Raw genomic sequence first — 20856 nt, forward strand, 5'->3', positions numbered from 1 at the left:
TGGTCATAATTCCACTAACCGTGTTTGGAGGAAGAAGAATGATGAGTACCATCCCAAGAACACCAGCCCTACTGTGAAGCATGGGGGTGGTAGCATCATGCTTTGGGGGTGTTTTTCTGCACACGGGACAGGGCGACTGCACTGTATTAAGGAGAGGATGACCGGGGCCATGTATTGCGAGATTTTGGGGAACAACCTCCTTCCCTCAGTTAGAGCATTGAAGATGGGTCGAGGCCGGGTCTTCCAACATGACAATGACCCGAAGCACACAGCCAGGATAACCAAGGAGTGGCTCTGTAAGAAGCATATCAAGGTTCTGCCGTGGCCTAGCAAGTCTCCAGACCTAAACCCAATAGAGAATCTTTGGAGGGAGCTCAAACTCCGTGTTTCTCAGCGACAGCCCAGAAACCTGACTGATCTAGAGAAGATCTGTGTGGAGGAGTGGGCCAAAATCCCTCCTGCAGTGTGTGCAAACCTGGTGAAAAACTACAGGAAACGTTTGACCGCTGTAATTGCAAACAAAGGCTACTGTAACAAATATTAACATTGATTTTCTCAGGTGTTCAAATACTTATTTGCAGCTGTATCATACAAATAAATAGTTAAAAAATCATACATTGTGATTTCTGGATTTTTTTTTTGTCTCTCACAGTGGACATGCACCTACGATGACAATTTCAGACCCTCCATGATTTCTAAGTGGGAGAACTTGCAAAATAGCAGGGTGTTCAAATACTTATTTTCCTCACTGTATGTACATAGACATATCCTGAAGTTTTTCAGGATAGGAGTGAGTCCAGGAGTCATTGTCAGGATCATAAATTGTGTTATTGTATAACTGTAAATCACTCCATATGATTTGAAGCAGAAATTTAAAGATAACCTACATTTAAGGGTGATCTACATAGGTCTGAAAAAAATCCAAATGTGTATTTACTGTTAGGCCATATGTTCTAAAAATGAAATTTAATTAAATATATATATATAAAATGCAATTAAAATTTTTTATTTAATTAAATTTGTCTGGCCAGTCGGGAAACAATGCAAAACTTCCATTCTAAGTCAAATTATACCAAAGTTGTTCCACATTTGTAAAAAAAGAAAGAAAGGAAAAAAAATAAAGCACCTGGTATTGATAGAACATACATGTGAGCTGTTTATCTGAAAAGTGTTTCAGTCGTCTCGGCTAAAGCATTCCATAATGTAGTTCAGTCAATTTCCAATCTCCTCCCTTCCAGGCAGCCGCCGATTCAATGCCTGTCTTTTGTGTTGTGACCTTTGTGCAGATGTCCTGACTCTGATTAAAGCGTGGGTGAACCCTAATGTTAGATGAGGCTGATAATGCAGAGTAGTTTTCTTTCTTATCGCTCTCCCGGCTTGGTGTATCTGTATGCTAATTCTCTAATCTCTGTGTGCATTTAAATTGAGATGAACGTACCTGCGGTGTGTGTGTGTGTGTGTGTGTGTGTGTGTGTGTGTGTGTGTGTGTAAGGATGACATCATGCCATCCTCCCTGGCTATCACCACTAGTTGGACTTTATACTTGTGAGTCCTGATCCATGGCAGCGTGGCTCCGGGATCCAGGTTTTCTCCAGCTGCCGTGTCGGAGTGGGGGTGGGACTGCACTGCAGTGAGAGAGAGGGATAGACAGAGGGAGGTAGAGACAGAAAGAGAGAGAGGTGCTTGCCAGTTTGGTACTGTGTTAAGGGATCCACATAGCAGAGAGGAAGAACGAGTGAAAGAAGAGGAGAGGAAGCTGGTTTGTCTCCCAAACTGTACACAGATACTGACGCAAACACCACATAGGTAACTACAGTTGTATGCATGTGTGTGAATACCTGTGTGTCTCTATCTGTATGCGTTCTTGCATATCCATGAGTGTGCTACGGTCTGAGTCGGTTATTGTAAATATAAATTATATTTGCTGCTAAACACGAGAACTATAACCTTTGTATTTTTCATGATTTCCTCATAGATTGAAGTGAAGCCAATTGTGTGATGCTCTTGAAATCTAAAGGCAGTCCACCCCCTGAATTCATCAGATTGCAGGCAAATTACACAACCCTGGTGTGTAATTTGCCATCACTGAGAGTGTGATAGTGTGCTGTTTGTTGCTGTGTCTCTGTTATGTTGGTTGTTCTTGGTTTGGAGTCTGTACAACCTGACATCCTGGTTGAGGAGGATGCTAGAGGTGGCATTGACCTGTGTGTGTTCAGTATGGGGAGGGTGTTGCAACCACAGGTGTATTTTCCATGCCTGCAACTATCAGTCATACATCTACTTCAGCTCTTATCTCCCTTCTTGTATATCTGTTTACTCTTGGTCATTTCTCTCCACCTCCCTCACTGTTGTTTTCATAATTCATCACCATTTCTTCACCCCTGCACCCCCACCCCCTCTCTATTTACATGTCTGTATTGCCAGCTTGGTTCACCTCTATATTGTTTTTCTGAACAGTGCACAAGGTCCTAAATAAAAAGAAAAAAAGTTGCAAAATAAAAATTAAAACAGTGTAGTTTTAGGCTTTATTATCCAACTTTGCACTAGATATATATATATAAGAAATATAGAAGATATTTGCACCAAGAAAAAACATGTATATCAATATCCTTCGAGACGAAATTGTTGCATATATGTCATTCTTTTAACATATAAGCAAAATACGCAAATACATTTGAAGAGAATATGAGAGCATTGAGCATCTGTCTCTTTTTATCATCCGTGCCTCTCTGTGGTACTTCAGCCATGACCGGTGACCGTGTTAATGTATTACATGTTACATATTTGTTTTTGTGTTATGAAGGGTGTGGTGGGTGGATCGTTTAATATTTTTTTGATGTGTCTTAAACGCATCATATTTTCATTAACCCCCCTCCCCTTTTCTCTCCCTCTCACCCCTACATCAGCTTCCATTTGTTGCCATGGCAACTGCGTTTGATCTCCTCTACCCTGCCCCTCTATTTGAGCGCCCTTCTTGTCCCCCTATTTCTTTCCCAATCATCTCTTCTTTTTTTTTTTTCAGCCAGACGCGCACACACCAGAAACACTCTTCTCTGTCTTTCCTCCTCCTCCTCTTCCTCCTCTCACGTCTCTCACCTTTCCAGCCCTTTCTGGAGAGGCAGCCACACCCTCCCCTCTCTGATAGTTCTGCAGGTCTCTCCATCCTGCCTTCTTTTTTTCATCCAACTTCTTTGTTGTTTTTTTCCTGCACTTACATTTCCCCTCCCCCCATCCCGAAACGCACCCCAACCCCATTCTTCTCACAGCTTTTAGGTGCTGCCTCAACTTTTGAATTATTCATGTGATGTCACTGGCCACATGACACACCATGAGAAGGTGCAATCGTCTGATCAACGTGCTGACCATGTCGCTGTTTTGTGGAGTTGTGTGTGTAAGGGGTCACATATGGTGCGTGTAGTACAACACAATGTTAGGACCTAGTTGTAATCGTGTGTGATGGTACATTTCATTATTGCCATCTCAAGCCAAATGGATCAGCCTCTGCCCGTTTCTAATCATGAATAGTGTGTGTGGAGGGCCGTTGGTTTGAGTGTATATTTGCAAATGTTTTATTGATTAGTCTAAAATGCACCTTTAGAAAGGCACCAGGGCAAGCTAAGGGATTACAAGCCTTAAGTTCAGTGCATGGTGACTGACAAGCTGATAATTCTTGCCTCTGTTGCAAGTTAACTTACCATTGAAACACTTATAATTGCTTTAATTGTTAATGAGACAGCGTTGGAGGAGTGTTGACTCCACTCTATGGTCAGTTCTTAGACCCATATGTGTGTTTTGGTTATATTTGATTGCATTATATTCTAAGCTGTTTACGTTACTTCCTTTCTCACTGTATGCATGTAAGATTCCACAACACCTGTGTAGTACACTAACCATTCACAACTTTACAAAGGTTGCTTTTTTGCCGGGTTAATTTACTGAATAGCACTAGACAGTGCAACTGTAATTGTCTCTGCCTCTTGTTCCTCCATTAGCGCTGAATGAATATGATGCCATTAAAACCATTTAATCGTCTTTATCAGTGACGACCCAGCCCTCAGTTCATATTTAATGTGTGTTGTTTATGGGTAACATTGTGTTATATTAACTGGAAACACGCTGCTTTCTAAGGAACACTCCCTCCTGAAATCACTGGCCCCAAAGAACCAGAAACAAGAGTAGCTTGTTGGCTATTTACTCCTCATCAGCATTGTATGCAAAGCAGCCAGTCCTATTCCCAACAGAGAGCCTATTAGTATTCACACACAGGCCTTAGCGGTAATCAACACACGTTCAGGCACACAGAAGAGAGAGGACTGGTATTCATATTCATACTCTGTATTCATAGGATCGTTGTTATCACTATTCTGCTCACTGTCCTTACTGTAACGCTGTGAGGGCCTTCTTTCCCCATTGTGCCTGTCTGTCTCTCCACCTATTCTGCACACCCCCACGCATATGCAAATTCATACGCACTCACTCTCTCTCACACACAACATTTTCAAGGTGTGAAATGATTTATAGCAGAAAGTCTCTGTTCCTGCAAAAAGGGGCTGACCAGTGCTTCATTGGAGGGGTGATGCTGAGCCACAGTTCAGTTGGAGCACAAGAGCAGCATTAGATCCTGAATCTAACGATGACCTGCATGGAAATTAAACTGCAGTGTCTGTATCAAATTATTGTTTTCAACGCACACACTCAGATGCAGTATATACATACAATATGTGTGTCTGGTGGAGGTCTGGTCAGATGAGTACATAGAATACTCAGATGGCGCTGAGCTGTATTCCTGGCAGCACAATCAATAGTGTGCAAACACACGCACACACTTATTCACATGCGCACACTTGTATCGGGCCCATCAAAATGGAATAAAGAGCGAGAATTACATTATAAGCCATGTCCAGATACTCAGAACCTCATCGTCTAACATGATTCATTAAATAAACACACACACACACACACAGAGGGAGCAGTACTCTAGTTAGTCATCCCTAGTTTAGATTTTGCTGCAGGATTGTCCAAACAGCAGCTCCTCCTGGGTGTGGCGCAGTCGTGTAGCAGCAGAGCAGCCATGCATGTGAAAATTAAAGCCTGGCCCTGTCTGAACACATAGCCAGAGTTTACGTGGAGCACTAAGAAATATTTTCCACCTCTGCGAAAGTGTTGAAGACAGTTTGGCTGTTTGGAAATCAGTCCAGGTTTGTGCTGGACCGGAGGGTTTGTTTTTGCATTTATGTCTTCACTGAACTGTACGCCAGCAGGTTCTCCTCTCTCTTATCTTCTCTGCAGTTATGTGTGTATCTGTGCTGTGATGTGTGTGTGTGTGTGTGTGTGTGTGTGAGAACACCCAGTGAGAATCATCTTTTGACTATATTTATTTAAAGATATAAGAAAGCATTTTAATGATTAAAAGCACCAAGCAGCCTTTTGATGATTGATGTGGACATTAATGTGAGCCTTTTATTAGACCATGTTTGAATACACTAAATGATTCTGAGTGGATTTAACACTTGTAGATTGTTTTTAATGAATACCCCTTAGGTAGGGCTAGGTCTGTGAAGTGTTGGACAACAAGACACATCAGTGGAAAGAAACCAAATTAGCCAACTTGTTCAGGGAGAGTCCTAAAATTGGTCTAACCCAGGCGGCAAATATACAACTAAAATGTGTTAGAACAACAACAAAAAATGTTATTAAATCAATCTAAGAAATAGGTTATATCCAGGAGTAACATGCGTTGAAAGGAAGCACGAGTTTGGGTTTGAGCACGACAGCCAGGGTGCAGCCATGACCAGGATGTTTGGACAGGGCGGACAGCCAGACAAGTAGAGAATGAAATAAAACCTTGTGCGGAGGTTTGTCATCGTGGCGTGATAAAGGCGTTTTACAGCGTTGTGAGCACAGCTTGAAAGAGTAGCACGGGTAACATGTTAAGCAAATATCTTGTTTTCCTGTCTGTGTGCCAGAGAGACTAGAAATCACATTGCTGCTTTCTGCTTTAGAAATATTTAAAGTCCACATTCTGCGCCACCAAGGCATCCTGTGAATAGGAAAATTAATCAAGAGAGACTGTGAGAGCGGAGGGGTTATTAATTCATTATTCATCTTCTAATTTGACATTAGAGGTCAATGTCAGTGTATGTTCTGCCTCTTCAGCTTCCTCCCTCCTCCTCCTCCTCCAGCCGCCTCCTCGTCGCTCTTCCCTCCTCATTTGTGTTAATTCATATTCTCGCTGGGTGCCTACTAGTTTGTGAGTGTGTGCTCACTAAGGTTCAGGAGAAAGTGTGTGTGTGTTCATCTTCTTTTGGTGTGTTTTTGGATAATCAGTGCTGATGCTTTCTCTTTTAAAACTCCTGCAGTTAGTGTTTGAGAGTCCAGCTCTCTCCTTGCGCTCTTTCTCTCTATCTCCCCACCTTCTCTCGATGCCAATTAAATGTGCGGGCCTGGTTCCACATTAAGTTAACATCACATGTGACTGGTTCGACAGCCTCAATAAACAGTCCAAAAGACAAGTCCATTAAAACAATCCAGTGATCCCAGCCTCTCTCCGACTCCGTGTCTCTGTACAGAAACTGGACACATAGACCCGGTCCTCATCGAGCGGTACAACACCCCAGGCTTCGTAGGGTGTCTGTCGCGGGTACAGTTCAACGGAGTCGCCCCCCTCAAGACTGCGCTGAGAACCGCCACACAGGCCCAGGCCACACCTACAGCCGGTCAGCCAGACAGAAAACCTGCAGCCGCCTCGCCGGTGTCTTACCAGGGCAAACTGTTGGAGTCCAACTGTGGTGCGTCACCTCTAACCATCCCACCAATGTCTGCCGCAACAGACCCCTGGCGTCTGGACAACACAGGTGAGGGTTACTCTAAATATCCTTAAAATGCTGCTTTCAGTCCACGAGAAGTTATTTAGCATGGTTAATAACCTTCCTACAGTAACAACACACCTTGGACATGTACACACACACACACACACACACAGACGTCTAATGTTGCATTCCACACCAGTGTATAGTATTTCAATTCAGTCCATTGATCTGGACTCCAGGTCCTAACACCCAGTCAGCTCTCCTCAGAACGGATTAGTGTTTATTTTGCTTCACATTTTCTATAGATCTAATCAATAATCCATCCAGCCCTCCCTCAGTCCCTCACTTACGTCTTCTCATAGACTTTTTGGAATTAGTTTTTTGCCGTTCCCATACTCCCTGCTTCCTGTTTTTCCATTTTGACAGACTATAATGAGTCTGATTACTCTCCTCTCTCCTCTATTTCTTTCCTGTGTTCACCCCATTTTCCCTTCTCATCCTCCTCCTCTCCTACCTACTCATGCTCTTTACTTTACTGGAGAACGATGCAGTCAGCAGCAGAAATAGCTGACAGCTCATTCCACGTTGAAGCAGTTTGTGTGAGCGTGTGCGTATATATGCAGGTTGTTCATATATGTGCAGTGAGGTCTTGACTGTGAATGTCTGCAGAGAATTATAGTGGACAGGCAGAAGCAGCAGTTGTTATTAATCTCTAAACCTGTCATGGATCTTTAATGCAATACATGAAACAATACAGCAATACATTAAATAAACTCCACTAGTCATCCCCTAAGGCTGCTGATGACTGGTGTATCCATCCAATTGACAACCTCGTGTATGTATGCAGTGAAGGAGTCAATACAGAAAAGGCCTGTGTCTGACCTTCTCCATCATATTGCACATTACACTGCGTTCAGTTGTTTTGCTTTACAGTTGAAAAGCCAAGCAGTGTACTTATAATTCAGCAGAAGTTATGCATGAAATTATTCTAAGTCCTCTAGTTCTGTTGCTGCAAACAGGACTGTGACATGTTGGTATTTTTCTGACCTTGAAATGCACCTCGTCCATCTGCTTGGTATTTTTATGTGCACTAATTGGCCCTGGGTAGTTTTATATTACTAGGATGTACATGAAACATGTAAGATCATCATTTTATTATATTTATGTGCGGTCGTGGGGTTTGAATTGTTTTTTCTTCTTGCTGTACTCAGATGCAGAGTTCCCCTTCAATGAGGAGAGAGTGATTCCTGATGGAGTCAACAGAGACTCAGCGATCATTGGAGGTAAAAAAAATAAAATAAAAAAAAAGGTGTTAAGAAGTGAATTCATATTACATTTTCAACCCTTGATACGTTTAATATTTTCATGTTTCTCTATAATGCCCCTATAGAAAAACAAAAAAAGTATTTTATCATAGATTGTAAAAGGTAATATTGTATATCACTGTCATTGTCATTGTTTATGCCAGACTTCCTTGTGAAATACCACCAATTAAATACTGCACGGCTACCCACAAGTTTTATACACACTAGCCTTCAGCTTACATCAATTAATCCGACAATTATTTTTGTGATTAATCAGTTATTGTATTTTCAATAAAATGTCAGAAAACAGTGAAAGCTCATTATAATTTACCAGTATAATTTAACCGTATAAAACCGAAACATATATGGTTAACTATATGACAAAGGAAAGCAAGAGTCCCACATGCAAGAAGCTGGAACCAGCTGATGTCATCTTTTGTTGAAAAATGACTCCAACGATTAATCAGACTATTTTCTGTTAATTGAATGTTCAGTTAATCGACTGATTGTTTCAGCTCTACACTGAAGCTTTGCTCCAAAGTTGGTTAGTTAGCCGAAGCAAGGCAGCAGCAGTGATTAAAAATACACAATAACCCTCGCTTTTCCACACTCAATGTCTGTGTCCTCTGCAGGAATCATCGCCGTAGTGATCTTCACCATCTTATGTACTCTGGTGTTCCTGATCCGCTACATGTTCCGCCACAAAGGCACCTACCACACCAACGAGGCCAAGGGCAGCGGGGAGTCGGCCGGGGAGTCGGCGGACACGGCCATCATCGGCACCGACAACCCCGAAACCATCGACGAATCAAAGAAGGAGTGGTTCATCTAACAGCCAATTACAGGACTTTGAGAGAAGAAGGGATGCGTCAGACCACCAGTTGCCACAGAGACGGAGGAGGTTTAATTCAATGACCAATCACAGGGAGAGATGAAGGAAAGGCCATTCAATAGGACTATAATCTCCCAGAGAGGGCGGTGATGTGGGAAAGACGTGTACAGAAATGTTTTCTGTTTATTTGTTTGTTTGTTTTGTTTTTTTTATATATCCAGAGTATTAGAAAAAGAAGAGGGACAGTTATGCAGCGGAGCACGGCTGTAAGAGACTGTACATGTATATACTAGCCGGCTTGTCCTTCTTTGTATCGTGCTTGGGAGTTTTCAGGAGTTCTTTGAATACTGTATATGACCAATAATTATACGTACTGGATCGTGTGATAGCACAGATTTATTGCCAGTCTCTGTTACATTTTGATTTTATTTTTTAACAAAAGTCTTATATCAAAAATGATCAAATCAACATGCCAAACCCCTTTTTTTTTTTTTTTTTATTTATCAGGCTGCTGTTGGCACCAGTCTGTCAAAACTCATATCCGTCAAATGACATGCCACCTATAATGTGGCAATATAGAGTTGAATATGGATGCCAAAAGTCACTTTGTAAATACAATGTTTTGTGTTTTTTTTTTCTTTTTTCTAAAAAGATTTATTCAGAATCCAAAACATAAACATTAATGAGAAATGTCAGATCTATATTACAGTAAAATCATGCGTCTGTCCATTACATTATATATGTATGAATTATAGAGTTTTATGTTTAAATCTCATGACGTTCGATTGTATGGGACATTCCTTTCTGAGGAAGGGCGGATAGGGGATTCTCAGAGCATGATGGGAAATCATGACACTCCATGGTTGGTTCAGCACGGCAGCTTTCTTTTCATTTGGAAAGGGTGAAACCGAAAGCTTTTACTCATTCAGACTTGAGCAGACAGTTTGTTTCTTTGCCAAACACGTGAGTCTTACATCATTACACGACCGGCTCCGATTTTTGCATTAAATGTTTGACTTTGAGTTGAAGGAATTTACTCAATATTTTTACATCTTAGACTGACGTTGGGCTGTGGTTTCCACTGTGTGTGCATGCATCTGTGCGTTTATGTGTAGCTCAGATGAATAGGATTTGTTACATTGGACAAAAAGTGTGCTAGAAAAAACAGATCGAACAACTTGCCTGACACTGAATGAGTTGTATTGATGCACTAAACTTCATGCATTACGAGGTCGAAGCACCATAAAACAAAAAGAAATCGGTGACACCTAATATTTGTTCAAGATCTGGGAGAGGTTAAGATGATAATTGGCTTACTAATCCGATGTGCCTTCAAGATGTTGAGCCATGTCGCCTTGCCCAGAACTACTTAACACAAACTTACAAAAACTTGACTGCTGCTGCAAGAATTCTCAAGAGTTTTCAGCTGTTTTTGCAATCCCTGAGTCGAGAGGTGCTGTGTTCAATTATCCATGAATCTCAGTCAAAGTTTGATTAGGAATTCAGAATGAAAACATCCGCCGAACTTTTCTCAAATCCTAAACAAGTCTGACTTTTTCCAGCACATCCATGTAGGTTCCTACGCAGCAAGAACAGCTACATTGATGTATAGGAGAGCCGCACGCTATACAATACACAAGAGGTTTACACCTATGCTCTGTGACGCACATACGCAAGCATGCATGTTTGACAGAGCATGAGTCAAGGCTGTTCATTCACTTAGAAGAATAGCGTGTTGAGAATGAGGAGGCTGCTGCTTTGCCATCGCTGAATTGAGCTTCACTCTTAACAGTGCCACCGTTTTCCAGCATCATTCAAAAGATGTACAATGTATATTTTCTAACCATGTTGTTTTTCCTGTCCTTGTTGCTCACGTTTACCTTACCACAGCATTTATAGAACAGTGTGTCACAGTTGAAAGCGGCTGCCAACTTTGTTATTTCATTGTGAATTTTACTTTTTTGTGTGTGTTTGTCTGTTTTATTAAACTGCCGCAATGGCACCTTATTACATGCAAGCTTTTGTACATCATCGTCGCCTCATGGTTGAGTAATAACTGTGGATCACTTTATCACTGACATTAGGACAGCTGAACTCAGCCTGCCTTCTACTGCAGCCTCAAAGAAGACTTCCTCCGTCCACACATCACATCCATGAAGGCAAACGAGTGACTTTCCTTATTTTTTAATCATTATATTACTCAGACTATACATAAACACGCACACGCCCCTGACACCTGGTTTGATCATAGCAACAATTATCAACTCCAACAGACAGAATCATAACCCATGTGTTTGCTTTCAGTTCTATTGAGTTCAATAAAGAGTGTTTGATCTTTAATAGCAGTCTTTTTTCTATGCATCACTTTCACACTGACATATGTCCATCTTCAGACACTCACTCACAGCATTATGAAGTTTTAGTTAAACCGACTGATTTCTTTCTTTTTTTCTGATCTCTTGCCCTGTATAATATATATAAACAAATAATATAAATAATTAAACCATTGAAAGCAGCCCCACCCTCCAAAGGGCCCCCTGACATTCAAGAATGGAATAATTCACCCACAAAAAACTAGGCCTTCAAATGTCACTCAGTGTTTGGAGACATGGACACGGGAAGAAGGGGATACTGAATGAGGGGGTTGCAGTACCCCTTCCTCCCGTCCATGTCTCTAAACCAGGCATTGGATAAACAATCCATTGATAATAAAGAAGTGCGATGCAGACTCGCTGCAGAGAGAGAGGAACAGAGGAGCTTGCAAATATGGACAGAAGTGTTTACTTGATATAAAAGCCTCTGATCATGAAGCCTAATGTTACTCTAACTGGAGTCTCTGTTAACAGACAGACGCTGGTCCTCGGTGAAACATCTGTATCCTCACTGCGCAGCATTATTTTAACCGGTCGTGGGTCACATCTCTCTCATTACATTTACATTTATTCATTTAGCTGACACTTTTATCAAAAGCGACCTACAATTGCTATTTATGTCAGAGGTCGCACACCTCTGGAGCAACTAGGGGTTAAGTGTCTCTCACACCAAAGGCATGCGTCTTATCCACCGTGCCATCACCATCCTCTCATCCGGGTGCTGTCTCTGTTACATATGATGTGACATTACAAACTTACTATAGGACACTATACAATTTTTACAGTATACTTTTAGTAATACTACGGATTATTTTTAGCAAGGGTGGGGTTATTTGGCACGTTTTTCTTAATTTTCTTAAACAGCAAATTTAAGGTTAAGGTCTCAGCTATAAATTCATTAAAAATACGATTATGTAAACAAATGTTTTCTAAAAGTAAGTGATTCATGATTATTAAGGTGATGTTGTGCATTTGTGCCTGCAATTATTTTCTGGTCACAGAAACAAAAATCTTTGCTTTGTTATGCAAAAATGGAATAGCTTGTCCGAATAGCTTATACACCATCATTATATCCGCACTTTTTTACTTTTTTAATGTTGTTTTCTTTTGGAACAGCCCCCAGGTGCTTAAGAATTGGCTTTTGATGATCTTTCCAATATGATGTGACGGGGTCTAAGAGAGGACATAGACTGCCCCCTTGTGGTCAGATGGTGCACCTTCTTTCAACCACTCCTTCAAAACAGTATTCAGTGAAATTCAATACGACCATTTACACAGTCTATAAATCCCTGGTTAATTGCATGCAACAGGTCACAACCAGATCAACAGGAACCAACAAAATAGATAGCCTATGAGAAGAAAGAAGAAATAAATTCTATGGAATCAGTAGGCTCTAAACAAACAAATATCTAAAATAAATAATAATAAAATAAAACAATAAAAACTAACGTTACCCATTAGGAACTGACAAGATGGGCGAAAAAAGGACTAACGAGTCGCTGATCTAGCTAGTTTTACACCAGCCAGCCAGAGTGGGCCTACTGTTTTAGTATTTAACATTGTGCTTCTCAAACTCAGGCCAGTTTTGTTGTTTTATTTATTTCTTGCATTCTTCTTACCTGTCAAAACCTGGCGCCTGCATTGCCCACAATGCAACTGGACCACCGACAGAGTCCGGTGTTATGCCGAGTTTTGCCTGCCTGCCGAGAATTGCATGCACCTCCAAATAATGCTTTTAAACGTTTTAATATTCTTTGTGGGCTTCATCAATGGTGACAAATGATTCGAAGTATATATTTAAGAATCAGAATCAGTTTTATTGCCAGGTATGTGTACACATAGGCCTACGAGGAATTCGACTCAGGATTGTACATTGCTCACGATGTGCTTACTTGTACAAAAATACCATAACACAATAATAAAATAAAATCAGACACAAACTACAGAATAGACAACAGAAATATACACACTATGAACAAAACAATATAGACATATTGACAAATAGTGCAGTGATGAGAGTGCAAAGGATGCAAGAGTAAACTATTATTCTCATTCTCAAATTGTCTGAGAAGGACCCAAAGAGGTGGATGCATAATTCGGCAGATCAAATTATAGGCTACCGGCCGAGATTTGCATCCACCTCTTTTCTCAGCAAAAATGACCGTTATCACCCATGAGGTGCATACAATTCTCGGCAGGCAGGCAGAATTCGGCACAACACCTGTCAGAGACTCGAATGTGTGTGTGCAGGTGATGGTGTAGATAATTTAGCCCCAAGCAGACATGAGGTCTGATAAGCTCACTTCTTTCCAACTCCACAACCCCAAGATACTTTGATCTAGTCTTCAGATGTCATTGTTTTCACACGCACTGTAAACGGAACATTAGTCATTTCTCGGCGTTTCTAGGGATCTAGTTTTGAGCCTGTTTAATCACCCAATAGGGGGTACTATGGGACATAATTTACAATATTGATGTGACTTCCAAAAGTTCACAGACTTTCTGACTGTTTTTGTACGAGAAGGGAATCATTCTGAAAACTGAAACACGTGTTTATAACTTTTATTGGATTTGCGTTTATTTCAACAAAAGATAAAACACTACAAAAGAAAATCAGCAGTTCCAAAAGATATGCTTGTACAAAAAGTAAACGGACAGCTTTCACAGTCTCACAGTTAATGCGTGAGTTTGAGAGAGAATGAGGACTAAATTAGAATCAGGATCGGTCTTTGGTAGCAGCAGGGGTTATAGTTAAATGCTTGCCTTTCATTGTCGCAAGTGCAGCTTTGTGATACTGCAGACATCATAGTGAGGAGGATTAAATAAGAATCTCTTGTGAGATGAAATTCCGGGACTTCAGAGAGCAAGGGGTGGAGGATGACAGGGGAGTCTTCAGACCTCGGGACACTCGGCTGTAACAACACACAGGAGGAGGCCAGTGAGCAAAACTTCGGATCGTTTTCACAAACAGTTCAAATGTATTTATATTATATTAAGTCCCTGTGCATGTGACATAGCTTACCACTCTTAGGCAAGATGACAATGTTGTCGGGAAGGATGCCAGTCTCATTGGAGAACTGTGTGAACTTCTGCTGCAGGGTGACAATGGCCTCAGGAGCGCGACCTGCAAACACACCGTGGGTTGCTTTAACCATTCACTAATTCAGCATAGAGTGCTTTCATACAGGGACAAAGCGGCTGCGGTGAGACTGATCCAGACTTACTGTAAAGCTTGTTGAGGACCTCAGACTCTCCGTCCTTTGTCTTGATAGTGTGGATCACAGCGTAGTCATCGTACACAACATCAACAATGCGCATGTCGTTGTCATTGTTCCAAACTGATGAAAGCAGAAATAGACAAGTCAGGCCGTTGATTCTTTGTGTGTGTGTGTGTGTGTGTGTGTGTGTGTGTGTGTGTGTGTGTGTGTGTGTGTGTGTGTGTGTCTTTTTCTGCTTTAGGTTGTGCTCTACTCACCCTGGCTGTGGAAGGTGAAGCGTCCAGGAGTGTCTGTTTTTTTAGCAAGATGAGTCATTCTCCAGCAGGTACCGTCATCTCTAAAAGAGAGAAAACGGTCAACCATGTCAGTTTATTTATCTCTTTGTTTTATTTTATTTTTATTACAGAAGAAGCATCAGGAACCATTTTTTGATTGGAAGGTATATTTACACATGAATCACTCACTTCAGGTTGGCATAAGAGAGGTCCAGGTCTCCTCCAGCAGTTGGCACTAACATGGCAGTGCCCACCTTCATCCCCGCCTTGTTGTTCACGAACCACTGAGCGTTAGTGGCAAAGCCAACAATGTACCACTTGCCTGCCATCTAAAAGAAAGACAGACGGGGTGAGAGTTATCTAAAGTGCAGCGCATGCATCACACCACTCATATCTTCCATATAAACCGTTCTCAAAAGTAAATTTTGCTCCATCAAATGATTGCATTAAACATCTCAACCAACCACGGCTACTAATTTGGAATATCAGCTATCAGTATGCTATGTCTTGCAGTAGTAATACTTCTGCCTCTCTCTTACCTTCTCCAGGTCGAAGTCCTGTACAGGCGCGACGTCGGCGCAGACAGCGAGCACGCACATCAGGGCGGCCAGCATCCTCAGCAGTGTGTTCCTCATGGCTTCTCCTTTGCGCGTTCTGAGCTTCTCTGCCGGTGAGTGAAGGATCGGGACGAGGTAAGGAGTAAAGGCAAGTGGAGGCTCTTTATATCCTGTCCCGCTCCTCCTCCTCCTCCTGTCTCCTCCCTCCCTTCTTGCTAGCTTCTGCATTACAAAACTCTTTGGCCTTCTCCCACTGGCGTGCAAATCAGTGCTGTTACACAACTGGCATGTGTGGATGAGGGTGGGGGGAGGGGGTGAGGAAGGGGAGAATGAGAAGAAAAGATAGAGTGGGTACATAGGGTTCTTTTAACACCCCTCCCTTTCTCCCTCACAAATGCTCTTGCATGCCTGGACTATCAAAACAGCTGTTTGGTAAGAGTGCACATTCTTCACCGTTTGGGACCAAAAAGACTCCATTCACAATCACAAATGAGAGGTTGGAAGCACTTTTGCTAAACTTTAGCATACTGGGAAAAGGGCTCACATAAACAATGAGCTGATAACCTCTTGAAATATGAGGGGTTTTTTAAATGTAACTCTGGATAAAATAATCCCACTGTAGTAAGTATGCATTATCTTGCAGCAAACTGCATTGTCAGCAGTGTCGAAGCAGTGCTATTTAAGATTATTATTTCTCATATAAAGCTCTGCCAGTGTTGCACACAATGATTTGATTGCTCATAGCATTGTGTGTTAAGTTTCATAAAACTTTTGAAACAGGAGGAATTTAACGGAGATGCCTTTCACTCGCTTCCGTTTTGTAACAACACAGTGAGAACAAGAGTTGGATGAACTGTATCATCAGTGACACCCCTTAAATCAATCATTGTGTATATAAGAGAGCTTCCTTTGTTAAGAGACAAGACAGGCACAGACTTGCAATCAGCTGGTTATCTAACAAACACACACACACACACACACACACACACAGGTGCTCATTTGCAAAAAGCACATTTGGTAACCAAGTTTTGTAACCAAACTCTCTCAACCTCTTTTAGGCTCCACATCTGGGCTACATTAACCCGAGCCCCAACACCCCACCTCCTCTTTTGTGTCCACACAAACACACACACATACACACACACACACACACACACACACAAAAGCATGCATACGGAAACATGCTAATCTCAGAATACAAAAATGGGATGGCGTTAACATGATAATAAGCCTTGCATAGGAATGGACTCTCACCACAGAGCCAGCTGGTGGCAGACGATGCCCATTTAGATTTTTTTAAAAGTGAAAACATCTGACAACAACTTGATTGTGCTCCATTTTGTTTTATTCATCTGTAATAGGTAGTATTTAAAGTAGACCATTTTTTTCTACTCTAACTTACACTTAAACAACCTTCTTGCTGATGTTCACATTTTTAAAATGACACAATATTCAGATATTTTGGTGAGAACTGCCAAACGCTGCGAGGCTGGATCCGTCCCTTGCACAGCTCTGCCTCTTCAGCATGTGGGAACACAGTCTGTGTAACAAAGAGTGACAGGTTTAACTACGTAGAAGCTGTGCTGCTGTTTTCATCCGGCAGTGGAGGTTGGATAACATGTTGTTGACAAGGTTTAAATAAATGATTGTTACACAAGTTGACCCCCCAACCAAATAACAGCCTCTCTCTCTCTGCTTGCCCTGGCCCAACCAAGTATAGCTAATAAATAAAATAAATAAATTCACAGAATGTCAAGAAATTAAATATAATTAATTATTATTAATAATTATTCTTACCCCTATTTTCCTTTTAAAACTGAAAAGTACAACTGTAGCCTACACCTTTTGGATTCAAGTCTCTCACCAAACTAATTTGCATTTAAGGCATAGTAAAATACACTTCATTCAGACTTGACAGAAAAAAAATAAAACTCACGAAAACCACTGTGGTTAGTCTTTCCACTGTTCTAACAATCACAAACTCTGGTTCTGCTGCACTAATCCCTTAATTATCTGAGTTAGAGGTGAAAATATTTTAGCGCTACATGCTGCCTCTCTGAGCTCCTTCTCGCTCCTCTATTGTCCTTAATTGTATTGCTTTCTTCATCTTGTATTGTACACGCTTCATGTCCCTAACCCGAACTCCCTCCAAATAGCTTTTACAACTTCAGGAATAACTAAACAGAGCAGGAGAATCAATATTTTTTCATTCAGCCACTGGCACAAAGCAGAACTGCTCCTGCGAATGTGAAATGATGATCGACATGTAATGCACAGAAGCACCGAACATTCTCACGGTTGCCCTTAACAGGATGAAATGCATGAAATAAGGGCTACAGAGCGTGTACAATATTCTGAATGTACTACGATGTACCTGTGAAAATGCTTGATATACTATACATCAAACATGCAAGCTACACTGACAGCTAAAGAACTTACTGATTACATGGTCCTGGTCCACAGCACCACAGTGACCTAGAAAGGGGAAAAAAAGAACATTAACACAGTTATTTAAAGGAAGTTGTATGTGTAATTTTTTTCTAACCCTAAACCTTGCGGCTTGTTTTGCCACCTTACATTTAATGTTGCAGCTGCTAACAAAGTTTATTTTATTTTATTTTTCAGGTGGATATGGACGTACTGTAGGTGGGGAAGGGGAAGAGGTAGGCCAGTCCCAAGTGTTGTTTTTCAGCAAGCTGCTCAAACTTGGTCAACATTGGCTCTGACAGATCGTCCACAGACCTGCCTGCATACAGAGCACAAAAGCAAACATTTTGACTTTACAAATGCATTTTTTAAAAATACGGTTCAGTTTCAATTTAGCAGCGTAAAACAACATAATTAACACCTGGCATTCAGACCTTAAATACAAAACAACGGTCACATGGCTGGGGAACCCACCATAGAGTTTCATGGTGATCTTGTCCTGTTTCTGATAGTACATGATTGCATAGGAGTCATAGTCCGTCTCCCCGATCACTATCTCAGTGTTCAGCTCAGGACGAGCTCCTGGGGGAAACAACAGAGGGCACAGTTAGACAATCAATGGGATTGTTTATCAAATCAAGCCTTATAGGTAAATAAAAGAGAGGCACTGACCTTTAAGGGTTAGCTGGCCTGGGGTTGGTGTTAGATGGTAGACCTGTAATATCTCCCAACACTGGTGATTACTGAGAGGAGAGGAGAGAAGAGTTTGTCAGGTGAGACATTTGCTCACCTTTGTAGTTTTAAAAACGTCTGAAACCCCTTATAGAGTGCAGTTTCCTATAAGTATTGGATTATCACATAGCTACATTTCATATATTTTTCATAATCTAACTACATGTCTCGGCTTCAGGCCTCAGATTGAGTTTTCTCTTGTCGCATGCGAAATGGACCAAAACAAAAACCAGTTTTCCTTTGCTTGGGCCAAAAAGGATTTATAAACAAATCACAACAAATATATCACGGAATGTCCTGAAAAAACAAGACAGTTTTTCATTTAAAATAGGTATTTGGTACTCCCTGTGGTTCTGCAAAAGCCAGGTCAGGATGACCTAAAAGTTAATAAAATGATAAGGGAGAGTTGACGGATTTAACCATTCCTGTGTTTGAGCACACACAAATAAAATCAAACGCAGGTGGTTGAAGCATGAAGTCGGTGTTGCAAAAGCATATTTGTGGCATATTTGCCCCATCTGCTGATGATTCAGCGTACTGAGAGAGTCACAGTAAGCTACATGCACACTGTGTGTTTACATATGTAGGTGGTGGTACTTACTGCCGTGTTTTGGTGCTGACAGACAGTGTTTGGTCAGCGGCAGAGGAACGAGTGAGGATCATGACTGTAGGCTCCACCTTGGTTCCGTGATTTATCAAGTAAGAGCATTTGGACGCAGTGTTCAGCAGGTACCACGTTCCTGTCATCTGCAACACGTACAAGCAGGGTCAGGGATAAACAGAGGACAGATAAGATGTTCACAAGATGTTCTCCTAAGCCTCAGTCATGACATTTGCAAATGGAAAAAATTTTGGGAAGCATTGTTAAATGCTTTTGCTGATGCTGACAAACATTTAATCTTATCAAATGATCTTGATCCTGTTTATACTAATGGAAAGGATACATCTGTTTCAAATGTCCTGCTCTATCATCTTTTGTACTGTTCAAATTCTATTTCGCTGAAAATCCCCTGTATTGCCTGAAACACCATATTGACACAATTACACAAGCATGTCCACACTGCCAGCCCCCACTCTAATCCATAACAAAGCATGTTTGAATGTTTCAGGCTCTGGAAAAAGATGTCAATTTGCTCTCTTCCTAGCATGGGTAATTGAGTAGAAGTTTGCAACTGGTCAGCCTGAAGTAGCATTTAAATCTCTGCTGTTTTATTACCTTTTCAAATTTAACAATATGTTAGATAAGTACAAAAACCTGCGTCAGTGTGGGGCAACTGTGCATTAGGGTCCTTGGTTCACAAAGTTTACTTCCCTTATGTTCTGCAACAATAGCTCCTTTAGGCTATTCTGTGGAGTTAATTTATCATGGTTCCCACTCATTATGTCCTTTTTGTGTTATTGTGACATTATGGTACAAACAAGTTGGAAACAGAATCAAACTGTCAGTGTGCAAAGGTCAGGTAACGGCAACTATTTACTGTGGTATTTTTAGGCTGTAGCTGCACTCCTCCGCCTGGAAAGAGTCCTTTATCTAATTTATTGTGCAGCTTTTTCATCAATCCTTTTCCAGCCTTGTCACAATTAACTATGAAAGGAAGTTAAACATAGTCACTTTATGCTAAACCATATGCAATTTCTACATGTCTAGTTCTGAAGCTTATTTGAAGGCACCAACTCCAACACTAACCAACTAAAAATGATACTATATATGTATACGCGCACACTTCTAAATAATTATTCAAAAAAAAGCTCTTAATACACAGACGTAGACATAACACACAAAGTCAAACAGATAAACTGTATGTGATGTGTCTGCCTCTTCCTCCAGTTTCTTACCCGCTGTATGTCTATGTTCTGTGCGGGTGGGGTCACGTCAACAGGGTTGACCTTTGGCTTCTTAGGAGGTCGTCTTTGGGGTCGGGGTCGACTCTTAGCCCCCCCTACAGCCTCAGTGGAACCCCACAGACACACACACATCAACGCAACCACTGCCAACATGCAATGCCATACTCCAGCCATCCCAGCACCGACAACAATACACTCAACTCAAGAATAAGTCCTCTTCTCCTATAGGATTCCTCAGGTTCCTGTATTCTGGACTTGTCTTTTTGGCCCCCTGAACTCTTTCCTCTGTCCCCTCTATCTCTGTCTGCCAATTGCCAATCTGCTTTACTCAACCTTAAACACGCAGACACAGAGGAAATGGATTAACACACAGAGAGCAGGAGACAAACAAGTTAAACATTAACTTGATTTACCGGCAGAGATGAGGCCATACTGGCGTGCTGTGTGTGCATCTGAACTGCAGGGGCTAGCCATAAATTCTCATT

General features: G+C 41.4%; 3 protein-coding genes across 5 annotated transcripts in view; 1 reads left to right on the plus strand and 2 right to left on the minus strand.

Annotated features, from left to right (window-relative positions):
• Positions 1-11285, plus strand: part of cntnap2a (contactin associated protein 2a) — a 434170-nt gene extending 422885 nt beyond the window's left edge. Inside the window, exons 25-27 of one of the 2 annotated variants that reach the window (XM_046065574.1) lie at positions 6570-6854; positions 8021-8092; positions 8746-11285. In XM_046065574.1, the coding sequence (XP_045921530.1) occupies positions 6570-6854; positions 8021-8092; positions 8746-8945 (557 nt within the window). In that variant the 3' untranslated portion in view covers positions 8946-11285. Of the gene's footprint in view, positions 1-6569; positions 6855-8020; positions 8093-8745 lie in introns of those variants that run through there. The other variant, XR_006827635.1, reaches the window with a different exon arrangement.
• Positions 11286-13863: 2578 nt separating this feature from the next.
• ptgdsb.1 (prostaglandin D2 synthase b, tandem duplicate 1) lies at positions 13864-15610 on the minus strand. Its single transcript, XM_046065612.1, has 6 exons — positions 15350-15610; positions 15000-15139; positions 14793-14872; positions 14542-14655; positions 14340-14441; positions 13864-14229 (listed from the first exon to the last, which is right to left on the minus strand). The coding sequence occupies exons 1-6, from the start codon at positions 15593-15595 to the stop codon at positions 14210-14212; spliced, it is 702 nt and encodes a 233-aa protein (XP_045921568.1). The 5' UTR covers positions 15596-15610; the 3' UTR covers positions 13864-14209.
• c8g (complement component 8, gamma polypeptide) lies at positions 15574-20838 on the minus strand. Of its 2 annotated transcripts, none has more exons than XM_046065631.1 (7): positions 20363-20838; positions 19128-19273; positions 18467-18537; positions 18269-18376; positions 18009-18113; positions 17807-17842; positions 15574-15649 (listed from the first exon to the last, which is right to left on the minus strand). In XM_046065631.1, the coding sequence occupies exons 1-7, from the start codon at positions 20543-20545 to the stop codon at positions 15642-15644; spliced, it is 657 nt and encodes a 218-aa protein (XP_045921587.1). In that variant the 5' UTR covers positions 20546-20838; the 3' UTR covers positions 15574-15641. The 2 variants fall into 2 exon arrangements, with proteins under 2 accessions (XP_045921587.1, XP_045921579.1); XM_046065623.1 differs by lacking the exon at positions 15574-15649 and adding an exon at positions 16695-16907 and having other exon boundaries at positions 20363-20836.
• Positions 20839-20856: the final 18 nt, after the last annotated feature.

The sequence above is a fragment of the Micropterus dolomieu genome, linkage group LG01 (assembly GCF_021292245.1).
Source record: "Micropterus dolomieu isolate WLL.071019.BEF.003 ecotype Adirondacks linkage group LG01, ASM2129224v1, whole genome shotgun sequence".
Lineage (NCBI taxonomy): Eukaryota > Metazoa > Chordata > Actinopteri > Centrarchiformes > Centrarchidae > Micropterus > Micropterus dolomieu.

Excerpts from the sequence above, each read along its gene's own strand:
- ptgdsb.1 (XM_046065612.1), bottom strand. The coding sequence starts at position 15,595 with ATGCAGAAGCTAGCAAGAAGGGAGGGAGGAGACAGGAGGAGGAGGAGG. Across the intron at positions 14,873-14,999 it reads CTCTCTTATGCCAACCTGAA|AGATGACGGTACCTGCTGGA; the intron begins GTGAGTGATTCA and ends TCTCTCTTTTAG. Across the intron at positions 14,442-14,541 it reads GGTCCTCAACAAGCTTTACA|GTCGCGCTCCTGAGGCCATT; the intron begins GTAAGTCTGGAT and ends GTGTGTTTGCAG.
- c8g (XM_046065623.1), bottom strand. The coding sequence starts at position 20,545 with ATGGCTGGAGTATGGCATTGCATGTTGGCAGTGGTTGCGTTGATGTGT. Across the intron at positions 18,377-18,466 it reads AGGCCAGCTAACCCTTAAAG|GAGCTCGTCCTGAGCTGAAC; the intron begins GTCAGTGCCTCT and ends TGTTTCCCCCAG. Across the intron at positions 18,114-18,268 it reads GATCACCATGAAACTCTATG|GCAGGTCTGTGGACGATCTG; the intron begins GTGGGTTCCCCA and ends CTCTGTATGCAG.